The sequence below is a fragment of the Hylaeus anthracinus genome, unplaced genomic scaffold (genome assembly GCF_026225885.1).
Source record: "Hylaeus anthracinus isolate JK02 unplaced genomic scaffold, UHH_iyHylAnth1.0_haploid 11982, whole genome shotgun sequence".
NCBI lineage: Eukaryota > Metazoa > Arthropoda > Insecta > Hymenoptera > Colletidae > Hylaeus > Hylaeus anthracinus.
In genome coordinates this window covers 6,411,604-6,426,419 of record NW_026534330.1, presented here as the reverse complement: position 1 = coordinate 6,426,419, position 14,816 = coordinate 6,411,604, and the positions used below count along the sequence as shown (strand labels likewise).

Genomic DNA, 14,816 nt, shown 5'->3' with positions numbered 1-14,816 from the left:
ATAAAGCACGTCCTTGCACGGTCCTGAACGCCCATGTTTATATAGAGTCCCTTTAATCTCGAGTACTAGTTCCATCTTTCTACACCCCATTGACAACTCATTTAATAATATAAGAGCGTATTGTAAATTTATACAGCTCTATAGAAACAATGTTTTATAAATTGCTAATGATGTATGTGTGATTTCTGGTTTCAAATAATATTGACAATGTATCATGCAAAAATTAAGGTTATTTATTTCGTATAAAATTTCTTTTCGTGTACGTTTCCAATTGATAAAAGTTCATTAATGAGTCATGTTTACTATGGAATGAAAAATTAAATGCAATTAAAATTATTGTACAGTTTCTTTAATGTATAAGTAAAAGTATATTGAAATTCCTACTTTGTGTGGAAACTGTAAAGTATACATAGAGTTTATTTATTTCTTATTGTGGAAAGTGATCAGTTTTAAATAAATCAACAATATGACATCAATGTTTGACCAATATGAACAAGCCTCTCAACGGTCAAAACAAATGCAAGCACCACCAATTCGTCCCGATATTGTAAGTTCTTTTATACATAGATCAAGTTTGAAAGACTATATTATAACAAGTTCATAAAAAATTTAAAGAAAACATGTTGTGTTCTTATATTCTTGTTTCATTTCTATTAAGGATAAGTATTACAGGATGAATATTTTATTGCATTTTTAGAGTACAGCAGGATTTATCCAAATGAAATTACAAGATGATGAGCCAATTTTTATAAAAAAGAAAGTTAATTTTTTACCACCTGATGAAATTGTACATCTTGTTGTTAATAATAATATAATTGTTATTGCTATGGCCAATAATATTCTCCTACGCATTGATATGAAACATCCAGATACACCAGAAGGTAGAAATTTTGAATAGTGTTTTAATAGTGTATAAGCTTATAACAATGTATATTCATTTTAGAGATTGATATATCTAAATATGCACTAAACATGAAAATGTCAGGGATGTTTCTTGATCCTTTGGGTAATCATTTATTAATTACTTTGACTCCAAAATCACAAGATAACCCACCACCTGAGTTATTTTATTTACATAAAAAGACAACAAAATTAAAACAGGTACATGAGATGAATAAACACAGCAAGTGTACTATATTAAATATTATAAAATTTTGAGATACTTTATATGGATGTATTACTTTAATGAATTACATTACATTTTTCAAGATGTTTTCATTTAGGCAGGTAAATTCAAAGGACATGAAATTACTGCTGTTGGGTGGAACTATGCAAATTCCTCTGAAACTACCACAGGGCCAATTCTCTTGGGAACTTCAAAAGGTCTTATTTTCGAAACAGAAATTGGTTTAGATGGTGATAAAATATTCAATACAAGTTTGGAGCAATATTGGCGTCAGGTATAAACAAAATTGTAAAATTAATTTTTAAGTGTATCATTATTAGTATACATTCTCAGTCCATAATAATAGAGGTTCTTCCCTTATACCATTATTAATTATTTCCGAAGCTTCCTAACTACTTACCTCTTTATGGTGCTAAAGAGGTAGAAGGATTGGTGAGTTTGAAATCAAAATTTCTGCATGTGCAAAACACCTATAGTATTTTTTTGTTATAAATTCTAATGGTCCATTTTCATGATATTAGTTTATCAATAGTTGCTTTCACACCATAAAATCATAATCAATTGCAATATAAATAATATTAAATATTACAAAGTGACAATTTTTTCATCATTATTATATATACTTTATAGGTATTCGATATAGGAAAAAACAGCAATCCACCAATTACTGGTTTAGAATTCCATAAAATACCAAATACTGATACGTATATAATTATTGTCACTACTCTTATTCGCATTTATCAATATATTGGATCAGTACAAAATCTAGAAGAAAAACCTCTATTGCAACAAGTTTTCAATAAGTATTTGAATGTGGAAGGTAAATTTTGGTTACATACATTTGCATTGATAACAGTATCTACAATAATTATAGAAGTAACATTTCTACAGAAAGCTTTACCGACGTAATAAGTTCTTTGCCTTACTCTAAAATGCAATTTTATTATCCTGCACTTGGTGCATTACCAAAGTCATTTGGTTGGTTAACAGAAACTGGTATCCTGTATGCCCAGGTAAAAATTATTCAAATTTAATATACACGAAAATATAACGCAAAAGAATTTAACTTTGTTTAGGTCAATTCAAAGGTAGACCCGAAAAATATGTTAATAAATCGACAAATGTTAAGATCTCCTGAAGTAAGTCTCATGGGAAACTACATCTCAAAAGAAACAACTGCTCCATTGTCTTTTGTTTTAACAGAATTTCATGCATTGTTACTTTACGCGGATCATGTAAAAGGCATATCCCTTTTAAATCAAGAATTGATATTTGAAGATATTTACAATGACGTGTGTATAACGAATACAAAATATAACATGAATGTCATCTTGAATCTTAATTATATTATTAGAACAATTTTAATTTTCATAGGCTGTTGGAAACTTACTGAACATTACTACAGATTATGTGACTCGTTCTGTGTGGGCATATAGCGAGCGCGCAGTATTCAAATACAAAATTAATAGAGAAGACAGAAATGTTTGGCAGGTAAATTAATATGTGTACTGAAATATTTCTTAATTATAATAATAATTACGTGCGTTGTTATTCTTATGCAGATTTACATTGATAAAGGTGAATTTGAGCTTGCCAAACAATATTGTAAAGATAATCCAGCACACATAGATCAAGTACTTGTAAAGCAAGCAGAAATGTTTTTTAAAAATAAAGAGTATGTCGAACTTTCTGTATTACTATTTAAGACATGATCATAGACTTATGTACACATTATTTTTCAGATATGAAAGGAGTGCTCTCACTTATGCTGATACTCATTCATCATTTGAAGAAATTTCTTTGAAGTTTCTACAGGAATGGCAAATAGAGGCTTTAAAAACATTCCTTAAGAAGGTATTACATTCTTCTGTGATATTATTTGAAATTTAATTGAAACAACCAACACAACTTTTTATTCATAGAAACTTGAAGGATTGAAAACACAAGATAAAACACAAATAACCATGATTGTTGTATGGGTGATCGAATTATTTATGAATCAAATGGGTGTATTACGGAGTAATAATACATCGTATTTACACGATTCCCGATACTTAGAATTACAAAAACAATTTGATAGTTTCCTTGCTATTCCACAAGTTGAGGTATGATTTAAAAAATACTACATTGCTTTATAAAATTTGTAGTTTCTTGAATATATAAAAAATTATTTTCATTTTAGGAATGCATCAAAAGGAATCGTAGTACTATATACGATTTAATAGCAAGTCACGGCGATAAAGATAATCTTATACGTTTAACTATAATGCATTGCAATTATGAAGAAGTGATACGTCAGCATTTATACAAAAACAATTATTTAGAAGCCTTTGAAGTTTTAAAAAGTCAAAGTAACAGAGATCTCTTTTATCAATTCTCTGGTATTCTTTTACAAGAATTACCACGCCCTACAGTGACTGCTTTGATATCACAAGGTTCATTATTAAAGCCATCTAAACTTCTTCCAGCTTTAGTGTCTTGTAATAGTGATGAAAAACATGTAAGATATCTATAGTTTACATTTTCATTTTCGTACAGTTTATAGTAAGTAAAAATACCGTTCGGTATTATAGGCAAAGGAAGTAATCAGATATCTAGAGTTTTGTGTATATAAACAAAGCTGTCAGGAACAGGCAATTCATAATTTCCTATTGTCTTTATACGCTCGTTATAAACAAGACGAAGTAATGCGTTATATTAGTTCTCAAGGTGATTTTCATAGTAAACTTTTTGGAATGAAATATAAAAAAAATATATTTTATTGAAATGTTTGATGTCATTTCAGGCCAAGATATAAATATGGTACATTATGATGTGCACTATGCGCTACGATTATGCCAAGAAGTTGGTTTAACCAAAGCATGTGTGCAATTGTCTGCTTTACTTGGACTCTGGACAACAGCAGTTGATTTAGCTTTGACAAGCAGTGTTGACCTTGCTAAACAAATAGCTGCTATGCCTTCTGATCACGATGACGAATTACGGAAAAAGTTATGGTTAAAAATAGGTAACTGATACAAGTATAAATTCGAAACTTTGAGGTGTCTAATTCTTATTAATTCAACTTTTAGCTGAACACGTGGTTCGAGAGAAAAATGATATACAGCAAGCAATGAAATTTTTACAAGATTGCGATATAGTCAGGATAGAAGATATACTACCATTTTTTTCAGACTTTGTTACTATAGATCACTTTAAAGATGCTATTTGCAATTCGTTACAGGTGAAATAATTTTATGTGTAACATGCCATTAATTTGTTGAATATTTATGGAATTACTACTATATATTTCAATTGCAATTAACAGGAATATAATCAACATATTCAAGATCTCAAAGAAGAAATGCAAGAAGCAACAAAAGCTGCTGAGCTTATTAGGAAGGATATACAAGAGTTTAGAACAAGGTGGATAAAAAAAAAAACAATAATAGATTATCCAATGCCGCGATGTAACTATTTTTTCCTTTCAGGTGTACATTTATACATGCAAAGGACACATGCAAGATCTGTGATTTTCAATTAGTAGTACGACCTTTTTATGTATTTCCTTGTGGACATAGATTTCATAGCGATTGTCTTGTAGCTGCACTAACACCTATGTTGGCAATGGATCAGAGAACAAAGCTAGCTGATCTGCAGCGACAACTTACCGCTCTTTCGAACAGACCGGAAGATACTACATCAGTTGGATCTGTATCTTTATCTACAAAAGATCAAATCAAGGCCGACATCGACGAATTGGTAGCCTCTGAATGTTTATATTGTGGAGAACTTATGATAGAGTGAGTAATTTGAAGAGACAACTCATTAAACCTCATGTGGTTCCCTTGTTTCGTAGTTTAAATTTTTCATATAAATAACTATTCTGAGATCTGTTATACTAAAAAAATAAAAATTATATTGCAGATCTATAAATAAACCATTTATCGAAGAAGAAGATTACGAGAGAGTAATGAAGGAATGGACATAAATAATAAGTTATTCGCTTGTAAATTATTTCAATAAATATTCATCTACTTTGTGTAGTATGCTTATTTATACAAATTATTGCTCTTAATAAAAGAAATATTTGTATTATGCCATTTTGAATATGAAAACTGTTTATTTTGTATATATTATAATTTATAAATGCAAGAATAAAAAAAATTTAAGGAACTTTAATATAATATAAAATAGACATTACAATCTTTTATACGCACGTAAATAGCAATATAAACACATGCAATATATTAATTTAATTTAATCCCAATGATGATTCAACTTTCTTATTTCGTTTACTCACGGCTTTGTTACCATAAATATAATATCGTAATGGTTTATTTGACCACTCTACTCCGTAGCCGTCTATGCCTATTCTAGGGCACTTTACAATTTTAATCTTCTCATCTGTGTTGCTATTTTCAATCCACAAACCTTTCCAAGAACACATGGAGTATTTACTATGCTTTTTATGGAGTTGAAAAGCCATACATAACTTTGATGGACCATTACACAATTCATGTGTTTTCAAATTTTTCATAGGTTTTTTAGGTACACTAGCTCCCTTTGAAGTTCGTTGACTGGCCATGGATTCAATACCTTCTAAGGGTTCGACAGCTCTTATTAAAACAGCACACCCCTTACCTAAAATCTCACCAGGAGATTACTATATGGAAGAATGTGAGATACGGATGATACAAATTGTTAGATATCATAAGCATGTTCTTCGGATTCAATATTTCTCTGAGTAACACTAGAACTTCCTAATACATAATATCTCCACACTTTTTGCTCATTATGTTTCAAATCATTATTAAGATGTGCTGCTACAATAGTTGTTGATTTTATGTAAGGATCATATTCTACCCATAAATCATTGCAGTCGTAAATTTTTTTTGTATGGAAACTATCTTCATCAATAACAAAAGCTGTACAAATCTTGGATGGAGTGTTACAAAGTTCATATTGTTTAATACGTTGAACATTTTCCATGATTTTTTTTTCTTTTTTGTTTTCTTCTAATCGCATATTTCTTAGCAATTCCATATAATCAACACCAAGTATTGGTTCCACTGCCTTGATTTGCACATATGCTCCTGACTCTAATTTAATTTTATACTATAATACTATACTATACTATAATTATTTGAGTTTAAACTGCTATGATCCACACATGGATTTTGGGCAGTGAACATGTTAACTATTTTAGTTTGTGGCATTTGGGGCTAAACTCATTCTACTATTCTTATTAACTTACACTCACCTTGACTAGATATATTGAAACAATGATACATGCCATAGGTCATATATACATAGATAGTCCCTGGTGGCATATACATTGGTATATTACGAGGAGTAATTTTATTCTGATATGTGTGCGATGCTTTGTCAACCACACCTAAATAGCCTTCTGTTTCAACAATTCTGCCCTTTAAAATAGTTCCATTCTCAAGGTAACGAACTAGTACTTTCCCTAAATAGACAAACAATTTGTCTATATTGATCCAAATACATATATAGAAGGTAAAATAAGAAAGTGTAGTTAACCAATTTACCTAATAAATTTTGAGCTAAGTCCTCGCAAGGGGAATCAAAAAATGAGAATGGCAGCCTATTAGAACATATCTCTTTTTCCCATGTACTTAAAGGTGGATCTTCTAACTGTTTTAATTCTTCCTTCATCATTTCAAGATCTACTACAGCCCTAGGTTTATTTTTTGCAGGACGTGTATTTGGTTTTAATTCCTCATTAACTCTTTTATTCCCTACATCAGTAAATTATATAGAAACTAAATATCATATTTGATATTTAATATTCTACCATTAAACTAACTTACTGTCTTTCAAGCTTTTTAAATTAAGTTTACTTTCTCCACTTTTGTCAGAAGCCTTAACATCTTCTGAAGATGACGTACTAGAAGACTTTGCAGTATCAATAACTTCACTTTGAGTTTGTAACATTGCTAACGAATTATTTAATTTTTCGTTAAGTAAATTCTTAGCTTGTACCTCTAAATGATATTTATTGTCCTGATAAAAACATATATACTTTATTTATCATGAAATAAAGTATATTAGCGTTAATATGCTGATGATTGAATGTTCAGATATTAATAGTGAAGCAATTGCATTTTGTATTCGAATATGCAATGGAAAAGAAACGTACATAGAAATAACGTAACCTATTTGATATATTTTTTACGAAATTTCGTGGTTATAACGAACCTTCGATTCCATTCCTGTTTCATCTTTACTGGTATCCTTTACTGGTATTCCTTCATTGCCCGACTTTGCCTTTGTATTAAACCGCGTTCTCTTCATCGATGAAACACACCACACAAAACGAAACTTCACAACACTGTTAAACGTTTGTCGAACAATATTCTCTACAAAAAACGATATAAATTGCAATACACTTAATAATAATTCCACATCGCGTTACGCGGGCACGAAGACTGCCAAATTCAAATTTCAACTACAGAGCAGTTTCTCGTGCGGTATGTGAGGGAAAAATCAGCGCTGCCACTACGCAGGCGCGAAAGAGGAAAGATTTGGCGGTAAACATTTGATATGCATTCAAATCGTATATAATGAATAAAAGATAAACATCATTCAATCAAATTATATTTCGCAAATTGAAAGAAACTGAAGCTTATTTGAATAATTAATTAACATTATTTGATTAAAATCAGATGATCTTTATTCATATTTCTCTACAGCAGTGTTTCTCAAACTTATCGGATATTCTCTGAATGAAGAAAAACTTTTGGCGGTACGCTAAAGTTGAATTGAATTACACACTATTTTTTAGTAATATTTAATTAAATAATACACATAAATAAATATGAAAGAAATCAGCGTACTCGCTAACCCATAGGAGTTCACCGTTCCTAGTTTGGAAAACATTGTTCCAATTTAATTGCACGCTTTAAATATTGCTCTCATTGAAAGGAGATGGCTCGAATTTTCATATTTTACAAAATAACGAGACAAATTTGTCATGTTTATACATGAATACGGCTCAGCTACAACAAATTGGTTAATACATACGGTTTTTGGGTATTCCGTAATCGATAAGAATCTTTAGACTTGATTTAAAAGGCAACATCTGTTGTACTTGCAATACAGGAGAAATTTAGTTATGAAAAGAAGTTGAACTATACTTCTTCAATTACGCACAGATCACAGATATTTTTGACTTATTACACACGCAAATGTTACGTCATCGAAGATATATTTTCAACTATTTCGATAAATACATATTGTTTCTAAGGCGAGTGGAATCACAGAGATTATGTTTATCATTTCTTTGAAGTTCACGTTTGTTGCATTTGTCGTAACAGAGTAAAATATGAGGCAGCTGTTTGGTATACCTGGAAAAGAGTTTCAATTTTTAACGAATGTGTTTCAATTTCAGGCAAGTTGATTTAGTTTACTGTGGAATATGTTAACTATTTGTTCATAGATTTGTTTGAGTGGTTTCGCAGTCACCGATAACAATGGTACACGCATCGATCAACTAAAATGTATGTCGTATTTAATCTCGTAAGGAGTTGAACGAATATGATGGGAGTCAATAAATTGTTGACTTCAATCACCACGCTGTACGAAAATAATATTTTCACATTAATTTGGAAGCATTACAGTGAAGTTTCCAAAATGTATATACTAAGATTATTCAATTTGAGACATATAAGATAGTATATTTAGGAAGTCCTCAATAAAAGTCGAAAACTCAGCCCACTCGGGGACTTTTAACGGGGACCTCCCAGTGGATGTAGATTAATCGAGACCTAATGGATAATTTTCTGTTTTTGAAACATTTTGTAAATGATACCTTTATCTGCGCCCTTCTGTCGATAGAAACGTTTTGCAATATTAATACCACCGTCGCTATCCATTTTATATATCCTGCTTCTCATAGTCTGCTTCTAATTCGCGGTTTGACGAATAGACAATGCCTTCAGCAGATGACAGATAAGAATCATCTTGTGCAACGACGATGAAACTTTATCAACAACATGGGTTTACCAGACGTGACTACATAAGGGAGACGACACGAAAGCATAAGTTGCTATTTCATTTTTCCGCGTGCTACATATTACATGGGCACAACCTAATACTTATCTAAGACCCCCTGGAAATGTAGCAGATAGTCGTGAAATAAAGATTTGTACTTTTTCACGCCTACTTTATACCTAAGAATGTGAAACCAGTCTTCTCGTGACGCTCCAAGGGAACGCACATTGTTTAGTGTTTAACTGGCATAATTTTGCATTTTAGAAGTTTTGACAATGATGGTGATTCGTAAAGTTTTTGCAAAGTCCAAAACTCCATGACGTTGTTGGTAAATGTCCTGTGAATATTCCGAAAGAAATCTAAAATCAGAATATCGAAATGTAACGAAATTGAGGATTCTTTAAGATTCAACGAATTGTTTTGTTTTTTATTATACGTATAAGCAATCCAACTTACACATAATAATTAATAATTAAAAAGGACACTTTTTTTAATTTATATGAATAAATCTCTGGACCACTGTACGTTGCTCTTTTATTTGTCAAAACAAACGTGTTAATCTTTTCGCAGATTTACGACGTGCCAGTGTATAAAACGTACAACCAACGACATTAATTTGATATAAATGTACATCTGGTTAAAATAAGTGACACGAATACATCGATACTCCATAAGAATCAGCATTTGCGTAATCACAGAACGATAACTTGTTTAATTCAAATAGAGAAATAAATAAAACAATAGAGTCAAGTGTATATAAATATTGAAATACTTAAAAATACAATTACAATAACGTTTCGACCGTTCAACAGTCTCGATCCAGAATTTAACAAATTTCAAAATGTACCACCATTGACAACATTAAATCAAAATTACAACCTATACAAAGAATAATGAATTCGACGAACATGGCGAATGAAGTATACTTTTGATGGTAAATTCATGTAGCGAATTCACTCGACTTCCACATTCATAGTGTCTATATACAACTTGTATAAATTATTTTCCTTTCACGAAGGAAACGGGCAGAGCAATAATTGTATCGTTATTTTTTCGTTGATCGCTGAATTTCCAAAAGACTCTTACCCGTGGTCTCAGGTATCAGAAAGTAGACATACGGCGCGCAAAAGAGCATACAAACACCATAAGTCCAGAACACGAACTTGTCACCAACCAAGTCCAAGTACGGCTGATAAGACCTTGAGCTAGTGAAGGACATCAACGCGTTACTGGAGCTCACGCACAGAGAGGCAACATTTTTCAAGCTCGCTGGAAACATTTCACCCAACAGGGTGCTCGGAATCGGTTGGAGTCCACCAGCCACGGAGAGATTGAACGACAACATCGCGATTATGGGTAACCACGTTAGGTTGCTGCTATCGTATCCCACGGAAAGAAAATGAAAATGCAGACCCAGGATCGCCAAGGATATCGATGTCCCGAGGCTGGAGATGATCAGAAGTGTCTTCCTACAGAGTCGATCGATCAGCAGTGTGGCCGTTAACCCAGCTACGATCGTCGCGAATCCGAGAATCGTCACCACTATACTAGGCGTTATGCTGACCTTGCTTTTCGTCACGATTATTTCCGAGTAGGAGGTCATGATATTGTATCCGCTTGCATAGGAGAAAGCGTAGAGACCAAGCACCACGAGAGCCTTCTTCAGGTTACCTGAAACGAGGATCACGAAAATTTAATCAAATTTCACATTAGTTTACTTTGTGTCGAAATTATAGTGACGAAAGGTAGTTTGATATCTGATCATTAATTTGAGTTGGGTATAGCGTGATATACATAACGAAATACAATTCGGAAAGGAAAGAAAAGTTGAATGGCTGTTGTTGATAGATATTATCTCATTAAGATGTGGGTGGCCCCGAACAAAGGGAACGTCCAGAACAAAAGAAGAGTCATAAAGTATTTCTTGCCTGTTGGACAAGCTTTACGACTCTTCTTTTGTTCTGAACTTATCTTTTGTTCTGGATTATTCACATCCTAATGACATATCGTGCTGAGTATATCATCTAACCTTGACCACCTCGAACACTTGTATTTGATGCTGGTCAAAAAATGTCAAAAGATAATGTGAGCGCACATTATTGTCAGTAAAATGAAGTTCATTAATAATGATGAATTATTCCGCAGAAAAAGAGAAAAATATATCCTTAAAAAATAAAAATAAATTTGAGACTCCTTCCACTTGAAGTCGTAGGGATATATATTTTTTATTTAAAGAATGACACGCCAATGAGTTCTCGCGAAACTTATTTAGAAATAAAATGTCCAGAGATTAGCTTAAGTTAAATAATCATACTTGGTTGGAGGAACTGCTTGAAGTTTCGGAAAATGTTAGTTCCAGCCCCGTCGACGAATTCCTGGAGCTCTCGCAACTCGGCTTTGACGTCAGCTTTTCGCCTAAACCACCTCAAGGATGCCTCAGCCTTGTCGATATCGCCGTACAGGAGGTAATGGTAGGGTGATTCGGGTATCAAGCTGAAGAGGATCATGAAGAGGATATTCGGAACGAGGCTCACGTACCCGAACATCTCCATGGACAGATAAGGACCCATTGCATTGCCCAGGAACATACCAACGGCAGTTGCGTTCACGTTCATGGATATCTGAAGACGTGATCACAGGTATGACTTTATCGAACGTGTAATCTGATTGATACGATATTAGGCAACTAGTTCACCCTGTATATGCTACGTATTAATTTTCGAATATGAAACAACAGGTTCTAATTAATGACTCATAACACGTTGACTGCCACGTCATGCAGGGATGAGTGACACTAATGCATGAGAATGATTCATGCTAAAGTTGCTTGTCACATCGTGGTAATATATTATACTTACTACGATAATACATTTTTGTTTCGTAATATATGAATGAGATATGTGAATAATGTATACGATTATTGTATTTTATTGCTCATTTTGAATTAGTGCGTTTTGGTGTATAACATATTATACAACGTGTCAATACAAATGATGAAAGAAAAAATTGATTGGTTCGGTCAGATTTTATCTGATTTTTGGTCTTAGACAACTCTAATCCGTTTCTTATCCTACATAGTTAAGTTATTAAGAATTTACCAGTGATCCACGAATTCTGGGATCGGCGATCTCGCTCAGATACATCGAGAGTGCAGACCATATAATTCCTGACCCGATTCCTGAGCAGAACCTGGCCACGTAGAGCCACGTGACCGATGTGGCACAAATAGTGAATACCCAGCTTGAGGCTAGCGGTAGACCACCGAGTAGAATTACTTTTTTTCTTCCAATGTATTCTGAAGACGACGGTGTGACATGTTAAAGTCTGATTTTCCTGAGAACAAGATCACCACAACTCAGAACTAATGATCGTTCATTGGATCATTATGTTATATTTATTTTTCTCTAATTTCCTTTCTCGATTCCTTTCTCAAGACGGAATTAATTCGAAGAAAAATAGTTATATGGAACCGATTTGGATCGCTGTTAATATTACTTTTCTACATACCACAATTTCATATCACGCTTTTCTACGAGTGCTGAGTCGTGGCTGCCTTGTTCTTACTCAATTCTCGATTAACAATGTTCTTCGCCATTGTTTGCCTTGCTTGGTCGTCTGATTGCGTGCTGCAAGAGAGGATCGATCGAATCAACCAGAGATGTGTGTACGTCTGATATATTTAAAGGGAAAGTTATTTACTTCGTAGACGGTATTTATTTTTAGTATGATTTTCTATTACACTGTTGTCACTGTTAATCGTATCTACGTAAGTGGTGGTTGTTCTATTTGTTTTTTAACGCAGTGCGTGCATCTAGGTCAAGCTTTCGATTTTTAAGACTATTTAATCTTTGAATGAATTTGAATTATTAGCCGTCTGTAATTTTGATTGGAAGCAATTATCTTTTGCAATACGAAGAATATTATAATGCAATAGACAGAAATTAAAAAAGTAATGTCAAACGGTGGTTCACATAAATAATATCCACGATAAGGAACACTTTCCGAGTGGTATACGGGGCTGAAACCTAAAATGGTAATTACGGATTTTCCTTGGCACATATCGAAACGTTTTTGCCACTGTCTTTTTATTCTATCGTTAATTAAAACACTGCATTTATGTTTCAACGGACACGTCTGTAAAGTTTTTCAAGTTCACGCGATTCACCGCGACGTGTCCGGAAAAGGGTGGGTTAATGGAGTTGACCAGACGAATTTTCTTTCTGATAGTGAAGAAACGACCTTACCTTGACACAGTGCACTGAGCAAAGCGCCGGCTAGCCGGCCAAGATTTAAAAGGGAGGCCACCCAGGACACTTCGGTATCTGTCAGCCTCAAAGGCATGTTCGCTTCCGTCGATGTCAGTTGAGCCAAATACGGCGATGCCCAGCCATTCGCGAGACCACTTCCCATAACGGCTAAGCTGACTGTCACAAACGGCCATGAAACAGTTGTGTTAACGGACGCGAAAGTAATTTCATTAGCTCATTCATAGACATAGCTCTACCACCATCGTAATATACGAGCGTCTTGGACTACAGATTGCATTTTCGTATTCAACGGTAAACCGAAATCAACTTTATTTTGTCTGCTCGGCACGATTGCTACACATTTGCGTATGAGAAGTAATATTTTTAAAGATAAATAAGACCAGGTATGAAAATTACTTCCGCTTGGTTTCAGGGTGTAAAATTTGCGTTGTAAAATGTGCAGGTACAAGTATACTTGTGATGACATTTAATAGAATGTTATATCAAATGATAATTCTCTATAAATATTTAAAAAGTGAAATAGGAAAATATTGTTCCATTATAGGCAAAATGTTGGAAAAGAACTTGTTAGAGAAATGTAAATAAAAGATGGAATATTGTCCTATTTTTGAAGGAAACAAAAAGAATTTGACAGGGCACTGATCTTAAAAGCGTGACAAATTATTCAGAAAAAATGTCTGATATAATAAATACGTCTCATCCAATGTGACAAATATAGTTTTCGTAACTAAAGTGAATGGATTTTCGTGAGGAGTTTCTTTTCAACACTATAGTAACCTCTAGTAGCAATTTAAAGTTATACTTACGCGTGTACGCAGCCAGCCATTGTGGCCATATCGTGACGTTCTTAGCTTCATCCTTTTTCGGATCCTCGCTGGACATCCTGGATTCCTATAGGATGCGAAGGGATGGTCAAGGATGCGTTGCACCTCGTAGCCGTTCGGTCGCTGTTTCCCTAACCGACTTATGAGGTTCGCGAAACTTATACCAGGAAGATACTGGTTGAGATCGGAAAATTTGCATTCCGATAAGATTTCTGATGTATTTATGCTCTCTGCGCGTAGGAGTTTGATTATTTGGCTATGCCGCGTGTGCTTGGGAGTGGCGTGAAAAAAGCTGTTATCGCGGGTTTCTCGTAAGAATATTTTTCTTATCTCGGCTCGTTAGGCGAGAAACGGTACAAATTTTTGGAAAACATCTCGAGCTACGTAAACATCGGCTAGTCATGATTGACAGTTCTGCCTCGTTATCGCGTCAGAAATAGCTAATAACAATATCAGGAGTCACCGTTTCACTGAGATATTTATTGGAGCTATACGGAAGATTGACAATGGAATTACCGTGAATAGGAAACACAATTAAAAATCACTGCAAAATTGTAACTGGAAAATTTTACACTGGAAATAATGTTTAGTTTGATCGTT

General features: G+C 33.5%; 3 protein-coding genes across 8 annotated transcripts; 1 reads left to right on the top strand and 2 right to left on the bottom strand.

The window, feature by feature from the left end:
- Positions 1-404: 404 nt before the first annotated feature.
- LOC128886343 (vacuolar protein sorting-associated protein 18 homolog) lies at positions 405-5,271 on the top strand. 2 transcript variants are annotated; one of them, XM_054141144.1, is made up of 19 exons: positions 405-547; positions 698-881; positions 944-1,101; positions 1,224-1,400; positions 1,511-1,558; positions 1,757-1,946; positions 2,018-2,139; positions 2,203-2,418; positions 2,501-2,617; positions 2,689-2,801; positions 2,869-2,980; positions 3,049-3,231; positions 3,309-3,626; positions 3,700-3,835; positions 3,912-4,133; positions 4,198-4,349; positions 4,434-4,531; positions 4,597-4,908; positions 5,033-5,271. In XM_054141144.1, the coding sequence occupies exons 1-19, from the start codon at positions 467-469 to the stop codon at positions 5,094-5,096; spliced, it is 3,003 nt and encodes a 1,000-aa protein (XP_053997119.1). In that variant the 5' UTR covers positions 405-466; the 3' UTR covers positions 5,097-5,271. The 2 variants fall into 2 exon arrangements, with proteins under 2 accessions (XP_053997119.1, XP_053997120.1); XM_054141145.1 differs by lacking the exon at positions 1,511-1,558 and having other exon boundaries at positions 5,033-5,270.
- An 82-nt stretch (positions 5,272-5,353) lies between these two features.
- On the bottom strand, positions 5,354-7,614 carry LOC128886351 (putative 3-methyladenine DNA glycosylase). Of its 4 annotated transcripts, none has more exons than XM_054141158.1 (5): positions 7,331-7,614; positions 6,943-7,135; positions 6,661-6,870; positions 6,369-6,578; positions 5,354-5,749 (listed from the first exon to the last, which is right to left on the bottom strand). In XM_054141158.1, exons 1-5 carry the CDS (start codon positions 7,424-7,426, stop codon positions 5,361-5,363), a joined length of 1,098 nt encoding a protein of 365 aa, XP_053997133.1. In that variant the 5' UTR covers positions 7,427-7,614; the 3' UTR covers positions 5,354-5,360. The 4 variants fall into 4 exon arrangements, with proteins under 4 accessions (XP_053997133.1, XP_053997134.1, XP_053997135.1 ...); XM_054141159.1 differs by having other exon boundaries at positions 5,354-5,707; XM_054141160.1 differs by having other exon boundaries at positions 5,743-5,771.
- Positions 7,615-9,821: 2,207 nt separating this feature from the next.
- Positions 9,822-14,395, bottom strand: LOC128886348 (facilitated trehalose transporter Tret1-like). 2 transcript variants are annotated; one of them, XM_054141151.1, is made up of 5 exons: positions 14,199-14,395; positions 13,369-13,548; positions 12,223-12,419; positions 11,439-11,745; positions 9,822-10,795 (listed from the first exon to the last, which is right to left on the bottom strand). In XM_054141151.1, exons 1-5 carry the CDS (start codon positions 14,272-14,274, stop codon positions 10,170-10,172), a joined length of 1,386 nt encoding a protein of 461 aa, XP_053997126.1. In that variant the 5' UTR covers positions 14,275-14,395; the 3' UTR covers positions 9,822-10,169. The 2 variants fall into 2 exon arrangements, with proteins under 2 accessions (XP_053997126.1, XP_053997127.1); XM_054141152.1 differs by having other exon boundaries at positions 13,369-13,544; positions 14,199-14,340.
- Between the last annotated feature and the right edge of the window lie 421 nt (positions 14,396-14,816).